This window comes from Portunus trituberculatus, chromosome 49 (assembly GCF_017591435.1).
Source record: "Portunus trituberculatus isolate SZX2019 chromosome 49, ASM1759143v1, whole genome shotgun sequence".
In the NCBI taxonomy this organism is placed as follows: domain Eukaryota; kingdom Metazoa; phylum Arthropoda; class Malacostraca; order Decapoda; family Portunidae; genus Portunus; species Portunus trituberculatus.
In genome coordinates, this window is record NC_059303.1 from 17,555,233 (window position 1) to 17,578,208 (window position 22,976).

The following is a 22,976-nucleotide window of genomic DNA, read 5'->3' on the forward strand; positions in this document are numbered from 1 at the left end:
ACAGTAATAGAACAAGCGACTACTCAAGAACACACAAGATTTACACCCAAACTGAACCAAATCCCTCTACAATCTACACTCACGTAACTGAACTCCACATTCTAACTCAACGAGCGACTACTGAAGCACAAAACAAGATCCAAACTAAACCTAAAATTACATCTCCTCTACACTAACCTAACCTAACCTAACCTAATCTATCCTATCCTCTACACTAACCTAACCTAACCTAACTTAACTGAACGCCACACTCTAACCTAACAAGTGTTTACTAAAGACACACAAGATTTACACCCAAACTGAACCAAATCTCCAAACTAGCATTACCTTACTGAACAAGGCACAGTATAAGCTAACAAGAACTACTCAAGGATACACAAGATTCAAGACATTTTTCCCTTTTTTTAGCTAACTATCGAACCTCTCTGGAGACTGTCTACTAAGAGAACCTTTTTTTTTATATAATTTGGTTGCCCTTAGCCAGTTGTTCTCTGTTACATAGAAAACAATTAAATCAAATCTCTCTACACTAACCTAACTGAACCAGCACAAGCCTAAGCTAACCAACACACCACAGCTCAACACTCTCAGGCCAGCTCGTGAAGGCAGCAGCAGTGTCCGGGGCTGAGCTGGGCCAACACAACACCTGCCGGCCACTCACGGTGCTGCTCAGGTGGCGTTTGGCGAGGGAATCTTGTTGTGGCTTCTCTGAGTGGCTTTCCTCACTATATGAAATTTTAGTATAGCGATTGGTGTGTCTTGGTGTTAAGATTTGTGTTGATGTCTGTGTAGTCTTAGCTAAGTGTTGAGTTTCTTTGTATGTTCCAGAGAGTGTATTTAAGGTAGACTTAATCCCTTCAGTACCATGACGCGTTTCCATATTAATTAATTCTGCTTGCTATTTGGTGATTTTATACAGCTTCAGAAACTTATATGGGGATTACAATAGTGAAGATTGTGGCCATTAATTTTCTGACCTCCATAGACTCTCCCTAATGTAAATAAAATCATATCATACTCAAAACTTAAGGTAAAAATGCATCCCAGTACTGAAGGGGTTAAATAAGAGTTAGGAAATATATGTTGGATTTCTTTACATTTTATATTCCAGAGAGGATGTATTGAAGCTATATTACAAAATTATATGGTCTGTGGTGGGAAGAAAGGGTGGTGGTGGTGGTGGTGGTGGTGGTTGTTGATTTCTTGGCTTTCTTAGTCGAGTTTTGAATTTCTTATTTTCTGTAATCCAGAGAGTGTGTGTTCAAGCTACATTTAAAAGCAAGAGATAAGAAATAGTATGGTCTTGATGTCTTGGTTGTCTCTATTAAGTGTTTCCTTTTCTTTCTATATTCCAGAGAGGGTGTCTTTAAGCTACATTTGAAAACAAGATAGGAAATAATAAAGTGTTTGATGCCTTGGATGTCTAGAGAGAGATAATGTGTTCAAGCTACATTTATTTAAGAGATAGTGAATAACTAGTAAGGGGGCCGCCGTGGTACAGTGGAACCATGCGTGCTTTGGGGTCCGAGGGTCTCCAAGCGCACGGGTTCGAATCCTGTCCACGGTCCGAGTGTAGGTTGGGCTTCCTCATTCGGGGCAACGGTTTCCTAGCGGGTGGGCTTTGAGATAGGAGGTACCCCAAAAAGTATCCCCTTAAACCCATAAATTCCCGTGAAATGCCCACTTGATGTAAATAAAAAAGAATTAAAAAAAGAAAGAGTGATCAGGCTGCTAGTGTTATCATTGAGGAAGTTTTAGAAGGTCAGATGAATTTATAGATGAGTATGATTGGTGGAGACAGATAGGCATGTTTCATAGAGGGACTGCCACGTGTAGGTTTAGTCGTCACTTCCTGCAGCTTATTTTTTTTTTTTCTATGTTCTATGTTGTTGTTTTTCGATTATAAATAGAGATGAATTGTCTTTTTTGTAGGATATTTGTTTACTCTCTCTCTCTCTCTCTCTCTCTCTCTCTCTCTCTCTCTCTCTCTCTCTCTCTCTCTCTCTCTCTCTCTCTCTCTCTCTCTCTCTCTCTCTCTCTCTCTCTCTCTCTCTCTCTCTCTCTCTCTCTCTCTCTCTCTCTCTCTCTTTTTTTTCCTCATTTTTTTCCCAGCCGTGCAATCCTTCCTTCCATTTCTCATTCCTCTGTGGCGTGCCCTTCCTTCCTTCCTCTCACCTATCCACCCCTTGTCTCCCTCTACCATCTCCCTCTCCCTCTCCCTCTCCCTCCCCCATCACTAAGGCTTCCCATCTCCATTCCTCTCACGCTTCTTAATCATCCTTACAACTCCTCTTCGTATTCAAATCCTTCAGGAATCCCAACGGAGCTGTCAGGAGTCCTTACAACCTTTACAACCTTGGCGCCTTTTCTCCCTCCCTCTCCTTCTCTCTCTCCTTCTCTCCTTCTCTTCTTCATTTCCAATCTATAGCTCGTTTTCTTTACATTTTCATTCTTCTCCTTTACCTCTCCTTATCTGTCTCTTCTCCCTTCTTTTCTTTCAAATGTTTAGTTGTTTTTCTTCATCTCTATTCTGTTCTTTCCTTCTTCCCTCCTTCTCTCCTCTCCCTCCATTTTTTTTAGCTCTTTTCCTTACACTTCTTCCTTTTTCTCTTCGTATCTCTTCTTCTTCCTTCTCTTCCAGTCTCTAGCCTCTCTCCTATTTCTCTCTCTTCTTCTTCTTTCTCTTTCTTGTCTTGTCTTCCTATTCTCTCTTCTTTCGTCCTTCTGTCTCTCTCCCTCCCTTCGAATCTATAATCTTTTGCTCCTATTTTCTCTCTTTCCCTCCTTTCTTCTCTTTCCCTCTCTTCAAATATTTTTCCTCCTATTCTTTCTCTTTCCCCTTCTCTCCTTCGTTCTCTCTCTCTCTCTCTCTCTCTCTCTCTCTCTCTCTCTCTCTCTCTCTCTCTCTCTCTCTCTCTCTCTCTCTCTCTCTCTCTCTCTCTCTCTCTCTCTCTCTCTCTCTCTCTCTCTCTCTCAAATTTAGTCTTTTTTGTCCTATTCTCTCTCTTTACCTTCTTCCTTCTTTACCTTCCTTTGAATCTACAGCCTTTTCCTCCTATTCTCCCTCCTTCCCTTCTTCCTTCTCTCTCTCCCTTCGAATTTAATAGGTTTTTTCCTATTCTCTCTCTCTCTTTCTGTCCTTCCTTCTCTCCCTCCTCCATTGAAAGATCTCACGGTTTCATCTTCTGCAGGAGAAAGTTTGGCATTGTTGTCTCTCTTCATGAAAACACATTAAGAGCACGTCAAAGGGTGTGATTGTTGTTGTTGTTGTTGTTGTTGTTGTTGTTGTTGTGTGTGTCTGTCTTTCTTCCTTCTTCTCTATCTCTGTCTCTTTCCTGGTCTCTATTCGTGTGTGTGTGTGTGTGTGTGTGTGTGTGTGTGTGTGTGTGTGTGTGTGTGTGTGTGTGTGTGTGTGTGTGGTCAGTCTGGGTGGGATGATAAACATAGCATACAGACACCCATAGATTGACTGCCTGTTTTCCTCCTCCTCCTCCTCCTCCTCCTCCTCCTCCTCCTCCTCCTCTTCCTTCTCCTCCTCCTCCTACTTTCCCTCATATTTTCTTTCTATTCTTAGTCACATTTCAATTCTTCCTTCCTGTTTTTCTTCTTTCTCTTTGTGAATTATTATTACCATTATTTTCATTATTATTATTTTTTTTATTATTATTATTATTATTATTATTATTATTATTGCATTTTTTTTCCTTCCTTACTGTTTTTCCTTTACTTTCTCATGTCCTCTTCTTTTTTTTTCTTCTTCTTCTTCTTCTTCTTCTTCTTCTTCTTCTTCTTCTTCTTCTTCTTCTTCTTCTTCTTCTTCTTCTTCTTCTTCTTCTTCTTCTTCTTCTTCTTCTTCTTCTTCTTCTTCTTCTTCTTCTTCTTCTTCTTCTTCTTCTTCTTCTTCTTCTTCTTCTTCTTCTTCTTCTTCTTCTTCTTCTTCTTCTTCTTCTTCTTCTTCTTCTTCTTCTTCTTCTTCTTCTTCTTCTTCTTCTTCTTCTTCTTCTTCTTCTTCTTCTTCTTCTTCTTCTTCTTCTTCTTCTTCTTCTTCTTCTTCTTCTTCTTCTTCTTCTTCTTCTTCTTCTTCTTCTTCTTCTTCTTCTTCTTCTTCTTCTTCTTCTTCTTCTTCTTCTTCTTCTTCTTCTTCTTCTTCTTCTTCTTCTTCTTCTTCTTCTTCTTCTTCTTCTTCTTCTTCTTCTTCTTCTTCTTCTTCTTCTTCTTCTTCTTCTTCACTTAACACGTCTTAATTCACACCCTTATCCCTTCCTCGTCCTTTTACCTCCTCTCACCACCATATTAAGCCTCCTCCTCCTCCTCCTCCTCCTCCTCCTCCTCCTCCTCCTCCTCCTCCTCCTCCTCCTCCTCCTCCTCCTCCTCCTCCTCCTCCTAGTTCGTACTTAACACGTCTTAATTTACACCCTTCCAGCACCTCTTTCCTTCATCCCCCTCCTCCTCATAAACCTCCCTCCTCCTCCTCCTCCCCTCCTCCTCCTCCTCCTCCTCTTCCTTCCTTTCCTATCATGCCATCATTGTATTTTTTTCTTTTTATTTTTACTCGTTTCTCCTCCTCCTCCTCCTCCTCCTCCTCCTCCTCCTCCTATTCCTTCTCCTCCTCCTCCTCCTCCTCCTCCTCCTCCTCTTCCTCCCCCTTCTTCTTCTCTCTTCCTTCTCCTCGTCCTCCTCCTCGATTGAGTTTTCGTCAGCAATATTCTCTCTCTCTCTCTCTCTCTCTCTCTCTCTCTCTCTCTCTCTCTCTCTCTCTCTCTCTCTCTCTCTCTCTCTCTCTCTCTCTCTCTCTCTCTCTCTCTCTCTCTCTCTCTCTCTCTCTCTCTCTCTCTCTCTCTCTCTCTCTCTCTCTCTCTCTCTCTCTCTCTCTCTCTCTCTCTCTCTCTCTCTCTCTCTCTCTCTCTCTCTCTCTCTCTCTCTCTCTCTCTCTCTCTCTCTCTCTCTCTCTCTCTCTCTCTCTATTATTACCTGAATATTTTGGCGCCTCAGTCACGCAAGAGGAAATCTGCTTTTGTTTTCTTTATTTGTTGTTGTTGTTGTTGTTGTTGTTGTGGTGGTGGTGGTGGTGGTACTGGTGGTGGTGGTTGTTATGGTGGTGGTGGTGGTGGTGATGGTGGTGGTGGTTGTTATGGTAGTGGTGGTGGTGGTGATGGTGGTTGCTTACATTTATATATGATGGGTGTCTTTTCCTGCGTTTTCTTCTACTTTTTTCACTTTTCCTACTTTTTCCTACTTTAATTATTATCAATCAGTAGCAACAACATCTTTTTTTCCTTCCCGTTAATTTTCCTTTTAACTTTTTTTCAATATCATTTTGCATTATTTGTACTAATATTTATTGGCTTACCTGTCTCCTTACCTATTGAAATTACATCTTGTTTATTTACGTATGCACGCCTATTTTTTTCCATAATTTGCATGATATCGCCTCATTACACCGTCTATGTTTCTAATACTAACCCATCTACCTATCTTTATCTCTATCTTTATCTCTATCTATCTATCTACACATTTTCTTAATTATCTTGTTTACAAACGTGTATATTCTCGTTGCATTTTCCTCCTCATAATTCACATCACTCCCTCTCACGTCACACAGTCTCATTTCTATCACTGACGCGGCGCCCTCACCCCGGGTCAGCCAGCGAGCACCTCCCGAGGGTGTGGCGCCCCGCGTGGCGAGTGGCGTGGAACTGAGTTATGGCGGCGTGCGGTAATTGAGGTCTCAGAGCCTGGCGATATTCGGAATTATGAGGGCGAGCGAGTTTATTATATCACGAAGGAGTTGCGTTGCTTCGTTTCTTAGCCTCTCATGTCTCCTCTCTCTCTCTCTCTCTCTCTCTCTCTCTCTCTCTCTCTCTCTCTCTCTCTCTCTCTCCCTCATCACAGTCTCAAATTGTCCATGTTTTTCCCTTTTTCAGTCTCTTTTCGTCTCTTTCTTTCTAATTTCTCCTTCTCTTTGCCTCTTTCTCTTCCTTACATTCTAAAATTGTTCTTATGTCCTTCCTTCTCTCATAGTCTCTCTTCGTCTCTTCTTTTCTCTCAACTCTCCCTCTCTTTGTCTCTTTCATTGTCACACCCTCATTCCCAAGCATCCCTCATGTCTTACCCTCTCTCTCAGTCTCTCTTTTCCTCTCTCTTTTTCATCTATTTTTCTCTCTCCTCCTCTCTTCAAATTCCTTCCTCTCATACTTCCCTTTACCCTCCATTCCTGGGCACCCTCATTTCAGGTCTTACCCTCTCACGTTTGTCTCTTTCCCTCTCTCTTTTCCCTCTCTCTTTTCCATCTACTTTCTTTCTCCATCGCTCTTCAAATTCCTTCCTCTCATACTTCCTTTTAACTTTCATTCCTGGGCACTCTCATGTCTTATCCTCTCATGTTTTTCTCTTTCTTTCTCTTTTCCCTCTCTCTTTTCCCTCTATTTTCTTTCTCCATCTCTCTCTCTCTCTTCAAAATCTTTCCTCTCTCGGGCACCCTCATGTCTTACTCTTTCATGTCTCTCTCAACTCTCTCTTTCTCTTTTCCTCCTCTTCACCTCCTCACACTCCATCGTGAGTCATGAAACCTCCCACCGGCCTCAGAACACGTCAGTACCTCTCTTTAATGAGGCGCCCCAGCCATTCACACACGTGGGAGGCTATTGCTCTGGGGCATCACAATAGCCTGCCCGCTGCCTCACGCCCAGACACTTGCGCCTCTCGTGGGAACCGACCCTGTGCAAGCTTAGGTCCTCGCTGTTCCTGATTTCTATGGATTTGAGGCGTTTGGGAGACGTCAGGTGTTAAGGTTCATGTTGTTTTAATGATGTTTTTTTGTTATGTAAGAGGTGAAAGCTGGCCAACGGCAACATAACATTAAATAAAAAGGTCCACTTAGTTGCCAGTTCCCTTACAGATCCGAGAGCGTTAGCCATCTCCCTCCCCCCACAAAAAAAGGTGAATGTGTTGAAACCTCCCTCTCAAATGAAGTGAAGTCATACGCAGTTGGAAATACAGAAGCAGGCAGGGAGTTCCAGAATTCACCAGAAGAAAGTATGAATGATTGAGAGCACTGGTTAACTCTTGCAATTAGTTTGTTGGGTAAAGTAAGTTTTTTTCAAGTTTGATTGTTGTGAAGCTTAAAATTTTTCTTATACAATATTTCTTGTTTTTTGTTCTAGTTTGGCATTTGAGAGTCTTGAGTCACGCTCCATTTTTTTCAGATTTTCCATTATTTTTTTTTTTTTATTTATTTCTAAAGGTCGATTTTTTTTTTTCGTTTTAAGGTTTAGGGTTTAAATTTTGGGTTTTTAATATTTTAGAACGTCATTTTTCTTTAGGTTTTTGTGTCAGAGATTAATTTTGGCGTGTTTTCGTGATTCTGGAGCTTCACGTTTTCTTTAATGGTTTCTAAAGGTGTTGGGGTTCTGTTGTTTGGGGTTTTAATGGCTCTCGAAAACTTTAGAATAATTTTTTTTTTGTGAGGTTCTAAATGTGTTGATTTTCTCCTTCATTTTTTATTAATGTTTGTTTTGAGAATCTGCTTAAACGTTATTGGAGATAATTAGTGATAGGTCTCTCTCTCTCTCTCTCTCTCTCTCTCTCTCTCTCTCTCTCTCTCTCTCTCTCTCTCTCTCTCTCTCTCTCTCTCTCTCTCTCTCTCTCTCTCTCTCTCTCTCTCTCTCTCTCTCTCTCTCTCTCTCTCTCTCTCTCTCTCTCTCTCTCTCTCTCTCTCTCTCTCGCAGCGTCCCACAGCGTTCGGTCTTGTACCTATTAACAAGATGAGGCCGATGAGGACGTGTGGGTCTCTCTCTCTCTCTCTCTCTCTCTCTCTCTCTCTCTCTCTCTCTCTCTCTCTCTCTCTCTCTCTCTCTCTCTCTCTCTCTCTCTCTCTCTCTCTCTCTCTCTCTCTCTCTCTCTCTCTCTCTCTCTCTCTCTCTCTCTCTCTCTCTCTCTCTCTCTCTCTCTCTCTCTCTCTCTCTCTCTCTCTCTCTCTCTCTCTCTCTCTCTCTCTCTCTCTCTCTCTCTCTCTCTCTCTCTCTCTCTCTCTCTCTCAAAAGAAAATTCAATGCATACTCATACATTGTGTGTGTGTGTGTGTGTGTGTGTGTGTGTGTGTGTGTGTGTGTGTGTGTGTGGGTGTTTTCCCTTCCCTGCATAAGTAAACTGTCTCCCTTTCCCTTTCTCTTCCTCCTAAACATCTTCCCTTCATATTATACCTCCTCCTCCTCCTCCTCCTCCTCCTCCTCCTCCTCCTCCTCTCGGTGCTCATCAATCACTCGTAGCTCTCCTGACTCCTAGCTAGCAGGCAGTAATTAGAACTCCATCACCCACCTGTCCACACCTGAGGCCTCGTGGCTGGTGACGCGGCGACTTTAAGGTTGTCACGGCCACAGGAAGGGAGGGGAGGGAAATTGTGGTGGTGGTGTAATGTGTGTGTGTGTGTGTGTGTGTGTGTGTGTCTGGTGGTGGTGGTGAAAGCAGTAGTAAAATCAATGGTAACTACTACTACTACTACTACTACTACTACTACTACTACTACTACTACTACTACTACTACTACTACTGCTGCTCCTGATCGTTCTCCTTCGTCCTCTTCTTCTTCTTCCTCTTTCTCTTCCTTCCCCTCATCATCATCATCATCATCATTGTCACCCTTATCCTACTTCTCTTCTTCCTCATCCTCCTCATCTTCACCTTACTCATCCTATTCCTCATCTTTCTGTTCCTTCTCCTCCTCCTCCTCCTACTACTACTACTACTACTACTACTACTACTACTACTACTACTACTACTACTACTACTACTACTACTACTACTACTACTACTACTACTACTACTACTACTACTACTACTACTACTACTACTAGCTGACTACTACTACTACTACTACTACTACTACTATCACAACTGCAGCTGACTCTACTTTCTTATCCTTTATGTTGTTGCGGGTTTTGCTTGTTGTTCATTGTCAGTTTTGTTATTTTCATTGATGTCTTCCAGTACATTTTTCCTCTTCTATCAGAGTAATGTAAAGGTGTCTTTTTATAACCATTCCTTAATTAAGACCACCTGTTAATGATACCTTATTATTTTGGTCGTCTCCTTGTTAATTATTACACCTCAAGACGTACGCCCGTATTCAGAAACGCCTTCCACTCTTACTACGACAAATTTTCCAGTCACAGAAATAACTAAACAGGATTTTCAAGACAGTTTTACCTTTCAATGAACCAGATTTCTTGCAAGTCTATCACCAAAACCATAAAAACGCTCCCAGTCACAGAAACAACTAACCAGGATTTTTTCAAGACAGTTTTTCCTTTTAATGAAACAGAAATTTTGCCAGTCTATCACCAAAACCATAAAACGCTCTTAAAAACGTCTTCCCCTCTCACTACGGCAGTTTTCCAAGGCCACAGAAACAATTAGCTGGATTTTCAGTACATTTTCTCATTTTAACAAACTAGAAATCTTGCCAATCTACGAGTATCACCAGAACCATAAAAAAATACTCTTGGAAACACGAGTATCTTCAGATGAAGCCTTTGGAAAACAGTGATGCCTTCCCTTCTCACCACCACAATTTTCCAAGGCCACAGAGAAAAGTAGGCTGGTTTTCAAGACAGTTTCTCGTTGTGATAAACCTGAAATCTTGCCAATCTATCACCAGGACCATAAAAAATGCCCTTAACAAACACGAGTATCTTCAAGTGGAGCCTTTGGAAATCAGTGATGCCTTACTCTCTTACTACAGCAATTTTTCAAGGCCCCAGAAACAACAAGCCTGGTTTTTGAGACAGTTTCTCCTTATGATAAACCAGAAATCTTGCCAATCTATCACCAGAGCCTGTGGAAAGAAGTGACGGTGAGAGAGCAAAGCGTTTCTGAATACGGTCATTTACCTCACAGCTCGTCATGTTTACACTCCCCACGTCACCACCACGTCATCACCACGTACCACCACCACCACGTGACTCAACATCATCACTCATATCCCACCTCACCTCCTTACGTGTGGCAGGTCGCAGTTTTCCACGTGCGTACCTGTATGTTAATTAGGAACTGTTTCACGGAGTCACGAACGTTGCTTATCACTCCTGAAGGCGCCACGGGTTTCCTAAAGGGTAGACATTGTTAAGATAGATTAGGTTTTGTTTGGTTTGGTTAGGCTAAGTTAGGATAGGTTATGGTTAGGTTAGGTTTGCTTTGCTTTGGTTAGGTTAAGTTGGTTAGGTTAGGTTAGGTTAGGTTTCGTTTGGTTTGGTTTGGTTAGGTTAGGTTAGGTAAGGTTGCGTTATGTTATGGTTAGATTACGTTAGGTTAGGCGTTCTTAGGTTAGGTTAGGTTAGGTTACGTTACGTTATGGTTAGGTTACGTTAGATTACGTTATGTTAGACGTTTTTACCTCTCTCGTATATTCTCGTGAGGTACTTTTTAAGGGTTTTCACAGCATTACTACTTACGTTCTGCAACACGAGAGGTTCAAAATACTGTAGTGAATCCGTAACATTAGTCTGCATTCTTATCTTTTTGGCAGAAGTATTTATTTTCTTGTATGTCCTCCTGTAGGGTAGATTGGATAGTCTTGAACCAACAGAGGACTTTCACAGCACTGCTACGTACTTTCTGCAACACAGGAGGATCAAAAGACCGTCGTGAATCCTTAAGTTTAGTCTTCATTCTTATCTTTCCGGCAGAAGTAAATATTCCTCCTGTATTTCCTCCTGTGGTTTAGATTAGGTAGTCCTGAAACAACAGAGGGTTTTCACAGCACTGCTACGTACGTTCTGCATTATGGGAGGTTCTAAATACTACATACTGTGAATCCTTAAGTTTAGTCTACATGCCTAATCCTCCAGCAGAAGTACGCATTCCTGTACGGTACATTATAGCTTGTCGTGAATCAACAGAGGGTTTTCACAGCATAGATACGTACTTTCTGCAGCACAGGAGTTTCGGAGGAGAGAGGAGGATCGTGGAGTTAGGCAGATTGTCTTAATGTTCTGGTAAAAGTACGTATTTTTCTTGTATTTCCTTTTGAAACAACACAGGATTTTCACATTTCTACTTGCGTTCTGCATCACAGGAAGTTCTGAGGACTGTTGTAAATCGTTGAATTTAGCGCAGCATAGATACGTACTTTCTGGAACACAGAGGGCTCGAAGGAGTGAAGAAAGTCGTAGTTTGGCAGATTGTCTTATTTCTCCGTTAAAAGTACGTATTCATCCTGTAATTGCTTTTCCAGGGTACATGAGGTAGGTGGCGCAGTGGATAAGGTGGTGAGCGTGGGATCGGGCAGACGTCCACGCGTAGGTTCGAATCCCATGCACCACATACCATTTTGAAGCTATGCCATTTGTCGAGTGGTTTAAAGTTACCTACATGTCACCATGATACCCAGGTTCTAGTTGGTTACACCGAAGATGCGATTGTGTGGTGATATGGGCCCTAATATGGGTACCACTACAAATAAAATTGCCTGTGCCACTAGTGGGTGGAAGCTGAACAGCGCTTCCCACATATACTCTTCAAGTATGCCTACAGGCGCTATAGGCCATAATGTAAAAAAAAATGAAAAAACCGAGGATTTTCACATTACTGCTACATACTTTCTGCAACACAGGAGGTTCGAAGGAGTGAAGACTCATAACGTTTGGTAGATCGCTTTATTCCTCCCATACATCCTCGAGGCGGGCAAACATGATACTCTTGAATCAGTGGAAGAGTTTAGACAACACTGGAGACTCAGCGGACGGAAGAGGCACAAAATTTAATACATACCTTCTCACCTAGAAGTTCTTATTTCCTGTGTTTCCTGCATTAGTGGTCTTGAATCGCGCCAGTTCTCACAGCACCACCAAGTTCTGCAACACGGGAGGTTCGACGACTGTTGAGGGCCATAAATCATCTCTTCTCTCCCACGCCGCCCGCCCCTCGCTCCCCGCCTCGCCCGTGTCCCGTCCCAACACCCAACACCTCGCCCCGTGATTAATGGCATCAACATTCCGTCTAAGAAAGTGAGAGGTGCGTACGCAGGGGCCGAATAAAAGTGCTTTGGTGAGCCTCATCCATCAGAAGGAGAGACACTGCAGAGCGCGGCTGTGTAATTGAAGCAGTGTGTGAGAGAGAGAGAGAGAGAGAGAGAGAGAGAGAGAGAGAGAATTTGTATGCTCATGTGTTAATTTTGATCATATTAACTGGAAGAACAAGAGAGAGAGAGAGAGAGAGAGAGTGAGATTTGTGTGTGTATGTGTGTTTGTCTGTCTGTGAGTGTGTGTATGTGTGTGTGTGTGTGTGTATACAGCAACGCTTAGCTCTCTCACCACTAAAGGCCATATGTATGATTAACCAGGGTTCTCACGAGTGCTTCCCCAGTTAGCAAGATGAAAATACTGCCAATCTGTCACTAGAACCATCAAGACACGCTTAGAATACTGTGCAACTTCAACTTGTGCCCTTTGGAAGTGGTGATGTGCGGCGTAAAAGTGTTTCAGAGCTTTTGAGATTCCGGAGAGAGAGAGAGAGAGAGAGAGAGAGAATGGTGGGCGTTTAAAGTGTATGTGAGAAATCTAATCAGGTTTTCTTTCCCTTATAAAAATCTTGTACACTTGGCGGTTCCACGGTTCCTCGGTTCATTAGTTCCTCGGTTCCCTGGTTCTTCGGTTCCTTGGTTCCTTGGTTCTTTGGTTTCTTGGTTCTTTAGTTCCTTGGTTCTTTGGTTCCTTGGTTCCTTGGTTCCCTCTGTTCCTTGGTTCCTCGGTTCCACGGTTCCTCGGTTCATTGTTTCCTCGGTTCATATTCCTTGATTCCTTGTTTTTTTTATTCCTCGGTTCCTTAGTTCTTTGGTTCCTCGGTTCCTCGGTTCCTTAGGTCTTTGGTTCCTCGGTTCCTTGGTACTTGGTTCCTCGGTTCCTCGGTATCTTGGTTCATTAGTTCCTTGGTTCCTCGGTTCTTTAGTTCCTTGTTTCCTTGGTTCCTCGGTTCCTTGGTTCCTCGGTTCCATGGTTCCTCGGTTCCATGGTTCCTCGGTTCCGTGGTTCCTCATATCCATTCTTCACGTTCCTCAGCTTTCCATTTCCTGCTTTTTATGAATCACGAGCCACGTTTCCCTCCCGCGGCGGAGCACAGATGGCGGAACACGAGGGACGCAGCTGACTCCCTTGTGTGTTTGTGTTGCGTGTTTGTGCTGCGCTGTACTCACATTCTCAGGGAGCAATTGCAGTGTAGCCTAAGGGGAGGGAAGCCCGACTCACGCTGAAGGCACTGACGGAGGCAAGCGCTGTGGAAAGGCTACGGTAATATTTTGCTATGGAGTGTATGCAAATGCCGCCAATTTCCTCCAGCAAACTGTATGCTGATGGGGCTTCATAACACGCTGGCGGCCCGTGTGCGTTATGGGGATGGATTACGAGGTGATTAGAGAATTTTAAGGTGATGGACGGCTCGCCAGGGGAAGCCTCCGATTAGTGAGCTGCAAATCTCTCTCCTCAAAGTACTGGAAGTGGTATGAGGGAGTGTTTGGTGGTTTTGGTGGGTTTGGATTGTGTTGGCTTGGCTTGGCTTGGCTTGGATTGGATTGGATAGACTTGGGTTGTGTTGCTTTGGCTTGTTGGGTTTGGCTAGTCTTGGCTTGTCTTGACTCGTCTTGTCTTGGGTTGTGGTGGCTTGTCTTGGCTTGGCTTATTTGGGTTGGGTAGACTTGGGTTGTGTTGCTTTGCCTTGAGTTTGGCTTGTCTTGGCTTGTCTTGGGTTATGGTGGCTTGGCTTGAGTTTGGCTTATCTTGGCTTGTCTTGGCTTGTGGTGGCTTGGCTTGATTTTGGCTTGTTTTGGCTTGTCTTGGGATGTGGTGACTTGGCTTGATTTTGGCTTGTCTTGGTTTGTGGTGGCTTGGCTTGATTTTGGCTTATCTTGGCTTGTCTTGTGTTGTTGGGGATTGGGTTGGGTTTAGTTTGGTTTGGTTTGCTTTGTTTAAGATTGGGTTGGGTTGGCTTGGCTTGGATTTGGCTTATCTTGGCTTGTTTTGGCTTAGTTTGTCTTGGTTTACTTTGGCTTAGCATGGGTTTAATTTGGTTCTGTGTTATTAAGGTTCAATTGGCTTGGGGTGGCCTGGCTTCTCTTGGGTTGGCTTGTCTCACCTTGTTTTGGCATGGCTTGGCTTGGCTTAGTTTGGCTTGGCTTGGGTTTAATTTGGTTGGGTTTGGTTTCATTAAAGTTGAGTTGGGTTGGCTTGTCTTGGCTTGCCTTGGCTTGGCTTGGCTTGGGTTGAATTGGCTTGGATGGTTATAATTTAGTTTTATTTAGATTACCTTAGTTTGTCTTGGGCTGGCTTGGCTTGGCTTGGCTTGGCTTGGCTTGTCTGGCTTGACTTGTCTTGGGTTGGCTTGTCTTGGCTCACTTTGGCTTGGCTTGGGTTTAATTTGCTTTTGTGTTGTTTGATTTAGGTTGGCTTGGCTTGAGTTGAGATGGCTTGGATAGGTATAATTTGTTTTTCTTCAGGTTGTCTTGGCTTAACTTGGGTTGGCTTGTCTTGGTTTACTTTGGCTTGGCTTGGGTTTAATTTGGGTTTTGTGTTGTTTGATTTAGATTGGCTTGGCTTGTGTTCGGTTGGGTTAAGTTTGGTTGGGTTTATTTCGCTTGGCTTGGCTTGGCTTGGCTTGGGTTAGATTGGCTTGAGTGTGTGAGTTACTACGGGTTAGTTTGGCTTATATTGGGGTGTTTTGTTCACTAATACCAACACCAAACACCAATTTCCACTATACCACTAATACTTCCATCAGTAACACCACCACCATCGTCACTACAACCACAAACACCAGAACACTCATCACCACCACACCTACCTTTATCAAACCATTCATATCATCACAACACCACTATCAAACCACCACAATCATCATTTTCACCACCACCTCCACCACCACTACCACTACTACCACCACTACTTACTGGAACACCCCCTGAGAGCTGTCTTCAAGCCATTACCTTCCTCTGTGCCTCACCTGATCATTGCTATTCACACTACAACCAGCACAGCCTCCAGTGTTCAATCTCCCGCCTTGCCTTGCCTCAGGGACCCACTTACATTACATTACCTCGCCCTAGTATAGATTATCTTATGAGTATTCGCTGCATTATCTTCAAGTACTTTTTTTTTTCTGGTATGTATTGTGTTCTTATTTATGTTTTTGTAAGGTTAGGTTTGCTTTGGTTATATAAGCTTTATTAATTCATTGAACCTGGTCACTTTCCTGCTGATTATGAACGTAACTGTGTGTGTGTGTGTGTGTGTGTGTGTGTGTGTGTGTGTGTGTGTGTGTGTGTGTGTGTGTGTCTCTCTCTCTCTCTCTCTCTCTCTCTCTCTCTCTCTCTCTCTCTCTCTCTCTCTCTCTCTCTCTCTCTCTCTCTCTCTCTCTCTCTCTCTCTCTCTCTCTCTCTCTCTCTCTCTCTCTCTCTCTCTCTCTCTCTCTCTCTCTCTCTCTCTCTCTCTCTCTCTCTCTCTCTCTCTCTCTCTCTCTCTCTCTCTCTCTCTCTCTCTCTCTCTCTCTCTCTCTCTCTCTCACACACACACACACACACACACACACACACACACACACACACACACACACACACACACACACACACACACACACACACACACACCGTCAGTCTGCGTGGCAAGTATTAGCATAGTTTTAAAGCTAAGAAGAGAAAGTGTAATTTTATGCAAGAAATTTTAGCCTCAGCCGTAATTATACCCGAACGTGATGGAATTATTCAGACTCAAGATATACAAGATTATTTTTCATGTTTTTTTTTTTCTTCCATGTAATTGCAATGCTTGGAAGTGATAATTAATCGAGGCTTTTTTTTTTTTTTGGGGAGGGGCGGTGTTGGTGGGCGGTTCATGATTCCTTCTATAAATAAAAATAAAAAAGTCACTTGGTAATGATTTTTTTTATGCAATGTTAAGGAGGTATTCAGATTTCTCTTCATTTTTCATTCTTTTGTTGTGGATGTTTACCGCTTCAGTATCATGACTCGCTTTCATATCAATTCTGGTTACCATTCGCTGATCTTATACAGCTTCAGAAACTCATATGGGAATTGAAAAAAGTGAAGACTGTAGCTATTAATCTTGGGACCTACATAGATCCTTCCTAATGTCAATAAAATGGTCTAGTCACACTCAAAACTCATGGTAAAATGCGTCCAAGTACTGAAGGAGTTAATATATAAAGTGTAGGTGGGTTCTCACGGAGCCCTATAGATTAGTATCCACGTGTGTTGAAGCTATCAATATCACGGGGCTTGAAGTAAAGTCAACACGTGGTACAGAGGAACCATGCATGTTTTGGGGTCTGAGGGGTCTCCAAGCGCACGGGTTCGAATCCTGTCCACGGTCCGAGTGTAGGTTGGGCTTCCTCACTCGGCACAACGGTTTCCTTGCGGGTGGGCTTTGAGATACGAGGTACCCCAAAAAATGCCCCTTTAACCCTGAATTCCCGTGAAAAGCCCACATGGTATAAAAAAAAAATCTACTACAAGGAACAAAACAATCCTGGATAACTCGGTGTGTGTGTGTGTGTGTGTGTGTGTTTTCTTCGGTCTGGATGCAAGCTTTCTGAGGATTGTGGGTAAGTGTGGCTGGCAGATGTATGACAGTGTAGAACATGTATATTAAAGGTTTTCCTACGTCACTATCTAAATAATATTCCCACACAAGATATTAATGAGTCCTGTTTGTAACCCAAGCTTCAGTTAGTCTCTTGAAACAAAACAAAAAAAAATCAGTGTCTTTCTTTCTACACTGAAGGAATTCTCAAAAGGTACGATTTTCAAGTTTTCTTTCTATATTCTTTTGTTCTCTAATTGTAATCGTGGATGGTAATGAAAATGTAATGTGTCTTATGAATATTCGAGTTTTTTTGGGGATTTTAAGTTGATTATGGACAAGTTGTTTAAGCTTGATGTATACAGATTTTCTTCTTTTTCTTCTTCTTCTTCTTATTATTATTGTTTTCTTCTTCTTCTTCTTCTTCTTCTTCTTCTTCTTCTTCTTCTTCTTCTTCTTCTTCTTTTCTTTTCTTTTTTTATTCTTCTTCTTCTTCTTCTTGTTCTTCTTCTTCTTCTTCTTGTTCTTGTTCTTCTTCTTCTTCTTCTTCTTCTTCTTCTTCTTCTTCTTCTTCTTCTTCTTCTTCTTCTTCTTCTTCTTCTTCTTCTTCTTCTTTCTTCTTCTTCTTCTCTTCTTCTTCTTCTTCTTCTTCTTCTTCTTCTTCTTCTTCTTCTTCTCCTTCTTCTTCTTCTTCTTCTTCTTCTTCTTCTTCTTCTTCTTCTTCTTCTTCTTCTTCTTCTTCTTCTTCTTCTTATTATTATTATTATTATTATTATTATTATTATTATTATTATTATTATTATTATTATTATTATTATTATTATCATTATTATTATCATTATTATTATTATTATTATTATTAAATTATTTTATTGTTATTATTATCATCCCCTCCATCAATAACAGTACGCTGAGAAATGCCAGGGAATTAATGACTCTTATCAATAATCGAAGTGTAATGCCAAGTTTAATTAAAAACACAAAATAAAAATAGAAAACAAACCTTCATTAATTAATATGTACCGTGAAGTGAAATAGGTGATTTATTACGATTAATGAACGGATGGGAGATATACTCTTAGATCCTTATCGCGTCATCTTATCAGGAGGTTCATCTCACAACACCACTGCGGACACCTCAGCCGTCACGATTACCACGTTCCGATCATGATAAACTGTTTCTGTACCGCTACACCTCCCTCCCTGTTGCCCCGCCTCCTTACCTTACCTCTCCTACGTGTACACGCATTCATTCCTCTTCCTTTACCTTCTCATGGCGACATCCAACGCTATTCCCTCCTCAAGGCACAGTACAAGACTTAAACCCATTCATACCACTTCTTTAACCTCTTCAGTACTGGGACGCATTTTTACCACGAGTTTCGGGTATGATTAGACCATTTTATTGACATTAACAAGGGTTTATGGAGGTCAGAAGGTTAATGGCCAGTCTTCACTATTTTAATCCCCACACAAGGTGAAGGTGTATAGAATCATCAAATAGGAAGCAGAATGAATATGAAAAACGCGTCATGGTACTGAAGGGGTTAATTCTTTTATCGCTACATCCATTCTTCGTCTCAAAAGTCAGTAGCTCGTATTCTCAACCACTTCCATGCTTCACTAATTCAAAAGGCTTTATCTAAATCTACTCCAGTTTTTAAGGTGATTTTAGGATTCCAGAAGCAGATTGACAAGATTTCTGCATTATTAACTGGAAAAACACTCTTGAAAACCCCGTTAATCATCTCTGTGGCCTCTGAAAATAGTCTTAGTGAGAAAGCAAAGGGTTTCTGAATACGTGTCAAAATCTCTTATATATGCATTCCTACTACTTCTTATCTCTCTTTGTGACATCGTACAGGACAAGATCTAGACGCATCCATGCCACTCCTTAACTCTCTCATCGTTACATTCACCTTTTTTTCGTCCCTAAAGACAGCATGAGATCTATATGCATTCAAATCCCTCCTTTAACTCTCTCACCGCTACTCAAGGCAAAGTAGAAGATTTAAACACATTCCTACCACTTCATCAGCTCTATCATAGCGACATATAACATTTTTCACCCTAAAGACAATATAAGATCTTTACACGTATGCATCTTTTATTTTTCGCCTTTAAAAACAGCATAATATCTCCTATACGCATCTATATATCACTTCCTCAACTCTTTCATCGCTACTTTCACCATTTTTCCCCCTAAAGATAGTATGAGATCTTTACACGTATGCATCTTCTATTTTTCGCCTTTAAAAACAGCATGAGATCTCCTATATGCATTCCTACCACTTCCTCAATTCTTTTATAGCGACATCCACTATTTTTCGCCCTAAAGACAGTATAAAATCTTTACACACATCCATACCTTGTTCTTTAACTCTTCTATAGCAACATCCAACACTTTTCGTCACAATGAATACAATAAAAGATCTCCTACAAGTAATTTAAATCTCTCATCGCGACACCCTCTATTTTCCGTCACTCCAGACACAGTACAAGGTCTTTGCAGGCACGTACGGGAAAGAAAAAGCAAGAATAAAGGAGCGATGGAAGGAATGAAAGAGCTCTCCACTGTCTAGCTTGTGTAATATTTTGAGGTGGTTGTAGAGGAATGATAAATGTCTCAAGTGTGGTTTATGATAAAGACTGCGTGCCAAAAGAAAAACAAGGCGTACTCGTAAAAGAGCTATGGAAGGAAGTAAAGAGCTCTCCAGTGTCCAGTTTGTGTGAAAGTTTGAGATGGCTGTAGAGGAATGATAAATGTCTCAAGTGTGGCTCATGATTAAGACTGCAAGAATAATAGCAGTTGAAAGGGTTTTAATGATATTTTCCACCTCTAATTTCCTTTCCTTAGTATTATTTCACGTTCCGCACTCAACTTCTTATTATGCAACTTTCTACCATTCACACCCTCCACACAAAACATGTTCTTACTTTTATTTCAAATTCCATATAGATTTCTCTTCATCACAAGGTATCCTATTTCTGACACATTTCTGCTCCATGGACGGAAGAAGAGACGTGTAGATGGATGAGGGAAGAGGAGGAGGAGGAGGAGGAGCCTTGTATGGTAGTATAATGTCTCGTATTCTCAAACACTTCTCACTTTCAAAAGGTTTTATTTAAATAGATACGAATTTTATCAAGTTTTTTTTTCACGGTTTTAGAGGCAGAGTGACAAGATTTCTACATTCATTACTGGAGAAAGACTTGAAAACCTCGCTATTCATCTGTATACACTTGGAAAATAGTCGTGGTGAGAGAGCAAAGTGTTTCTGAATAGGGACGGATAGTTAGTGTCTAGTTAACTAACCAGCCTTGTAATGACCCAAAGATGCGTTGTTGTTTGGTATTCCTTTATAACAAAACAACTACGAGAACAACAACAAGACAGCCTGGTGACCTGCTACAACCTCCAAACCTTTGTGTCTGACTCACTCCCGCAGCTTGACGAGGCACATTCAGTCAGACCTTCCCTCGCTAAGCTCACTTAATGCCCAGTTCGTGTCGGGATGCAGGTCTTGCGCCGTCACTTGGAAACAGCAACCAGAGAGAGAGAGAGAGAGAGAGAGAGGGGATAGGGAGAGAAAGGGAAAGAGGGAGAAGTAGAGAGAGAGAGACTGTGCCCTCCACTCACATCAACTCAGAAATCATAATAAAGCTGATTTCAGGGTTACAAAAGAGAGCTACTTCTTCCGACAAAAGAATTACATGTACCAGAGAGAGAGAGAGAGAGAGAGAGAGAGAGAGAGAGAGACAGACAGAGAGACACACAGACAGACAGACAGACAGAGAGAATATCAGTTAGCCATGCAGTTAACCAGTCTGTCTGTAGTGGCTGAAGTAAGTTAATCTTCGCCCTTAGTTTACAACAGATATTGCTTTGCAAACATGTCTGGCGAGGCTGAGAGAGAGGTAAAAAAACGTCTTATTTACCATGTTCCTTTCCGTGAGTGGCAGCACATGTGGGGATGAAAAGCGTGAGGAATTAGTAAGGAGCTGATCCCCCACAAACACTGACCCCAGAAGTGTATAATTGAATTGGTAAATGACGCAAGACTCCTCCCGTGAAAGACTTCTTCGCCCACCAAGAGGATTTCGCAGATTTGGAGCAGTCTTACTTGGTGCTAACCGGTATTAGTGGTCGAGGAATGACGGGCTTAAATTCTCTATTAAATGTGCGGGGTTGGCGAGCAGGATATGCATGATGATGTGCACCAAGCTATGTAGGAGAGGAATGCAGTGGGAGGCAGGCAGGTCTCGCTAATCTGTGGTTGACTTACATGCAAGCAGGGATGGAGGTAGTCACAGTAGGGGTATTTTAGAAGATTTTAGGTGATTAGATGTATTTTTATGGTTATAGGGACATGTTTCGTATAGGGACTGCCACATGGACGACTCATATTCTTGTAGTTTCCTTTTTTTTCTGATGATTTACATATTTGATGAGTAAACGAAGGTATTAAATTCACTTTATTCCAAACTATATTTTTCATTAATGTTTTAAGAATGATTTTGTTTAATTCAAAGTTGGATGAGATTGGTATGCTGACACTTCTCTCAGTCAATCTTTTGTAGTTAACCAGTACTCTCAATCATTGGGACCTTTCTCTGGTAGACTCTGCAACTCCCTGCCTGCTTCTCTATTTCCATCTTCTTACGACTTGACCTTTTGAGAGAGAGGTTTGAAGACGTTTGTCCCTGAATTCTGGATAACTCGTGTAACCTTTAAGAAAACTAGCAACCCAGTGGGCTTTTTTTTCCCATTTTTTCTTGCCCTTGGCCAGTTGCCTCTCCTACATAAAAAAAAAGTTCATTAAGTGAAGAGTGAACTAACTAAGCTGTGTGAGCCAAGAACACACACACACACACACACGTTCACACACACACACACACACACACACACACACACACACACACACACACACACACACACACACACACACACACACACACACACACACACACACACACACACACACACACACACACACACACACACACTTTTTTTTCCATAATATGTTATTAATTTGGCAGCGTGACGCCCGCCGCCCAAACCTTCCCTGCCTGGGCGCGATAATCACGGCGGCAGCGTTAATAAAAGCCCAAACGTGTGGCCAGAAAGAATAACTTTTTGTAATTCACATTGATTGATATTTTAGTAACTGGAAAAATATTAATGTGGGAATATTTGAATGTCACGCGTAATATAATTCAAATGAATTTTAAAATATTGGCATGAGTTACACGCCGCATTCACGCTTAATAATGTCCACGTATCCTAAAACAATACCGTCGCTGACAGGTCCTCGCTGCCTGCCGGAGTCTTTAATGTTATTCTGGTTGACTCACTCGGCAGTCCTGCATGTGTCAACGCATCACTTTTTTTTCTTTTATGTAAGAGGGGAAACAGGACAAGGGCAAGAAAATAAAGAAAACAAATGGCCCATTTAATTGTCAGTTCCCATGCAGATCAACAGAGTCAGTCGAAAGAAAGGGATAAATGTCTTGAAATCTCCCTCTTAAAAGAAGTTAAGTCATAGGAAGATGGAAATACAGAAGCAGAAAGAGACAGCGACTAAGACCCTGGTGTTTGTACTCTTACCTTTGTGACATTTCCATTGCATCTTAAAGTGTATGTTGATAACTTTTATGCTTATCGATTAGCTCTTCAATTATTATTTTTTCTCCTCTTTGTTTGTAGCCTTACGTTTGTTGTATTCCCATTCCGTTTTGAAAGTGTATTGTTAACTTTTAGTGTTATGGAGATTAGCACCTCACTGGACCTTTTCTCCTCTTCCTTAACTATTTCCCTGCTCAGTTCGCTTCTTACATGGAAAAATTATATACTGTAGTCAAAAGAGATTTATGAATTTTGCAAGCTCATATTTTGCTACTTTATATCTAGACATTTTCCTACATTCGCAGAGAATAAGGAAAGGGATGGTGGCGCGGACCGTTAAGAGGCAGTGTTCTCATAGCTAGCGAGGGACGAAGGGTGGTAAGGAGTTCGTAAAGATGTTTTTTTATTTTCATTTTCCTACATTCCTCAGAGGTGGTGATGTTTCATTTGGCACGCTGTTAACCTGTACAGTAGACATGGTAGTGCTTGACGTTACCAAGAGAGAATAATAATGGTGATGCTTCATTCAACAGTGTAGTAGGAATGATAGTGACATGACGTGACCAAGGAAGAATAGTAGTAGTATGTCAGAAGGAGGTGAAATAATCTGTGTGCCGAGATGCGAGTTAACATACCAAAACGAGACAATCTGAAACATACTGAAACGTACTGAAACATTATGAGACGAATTATAATGTGCAACTAGACGAGACCAGTTGAATTGTACACACTAGCGAAATTAAAGTAAATAAGACTACTTGAATCATACA

General features: G+C 41.7%; 1 protein-coding gene across 1 annotated transcript in view; it reads left to right on the forward strand.

Moving 5' to 3' along the window:
- Positions 1–3,800: 3,800 nt before the first annotated feature.
- LOC123499285 (uncharacterized protein DDB_G0271670-like) overlaps positions 3,801–22,976 on the forward strand; it is a gene marked incomplete at its 5' end in the record, with an annotated part of 35,234 nt that continues 16,058 nt past the window's right edge. Inside the window, one exon of the mRNA XM_045247086.1 lies at positions 3,801–4,228. Within this exon, the coding sequence (XP_045103021.1) occupies positions 3,801–4,228 (428 nt within the window). The remainder of the gene's footprint in view (positions 4,229–22,976) is intronic.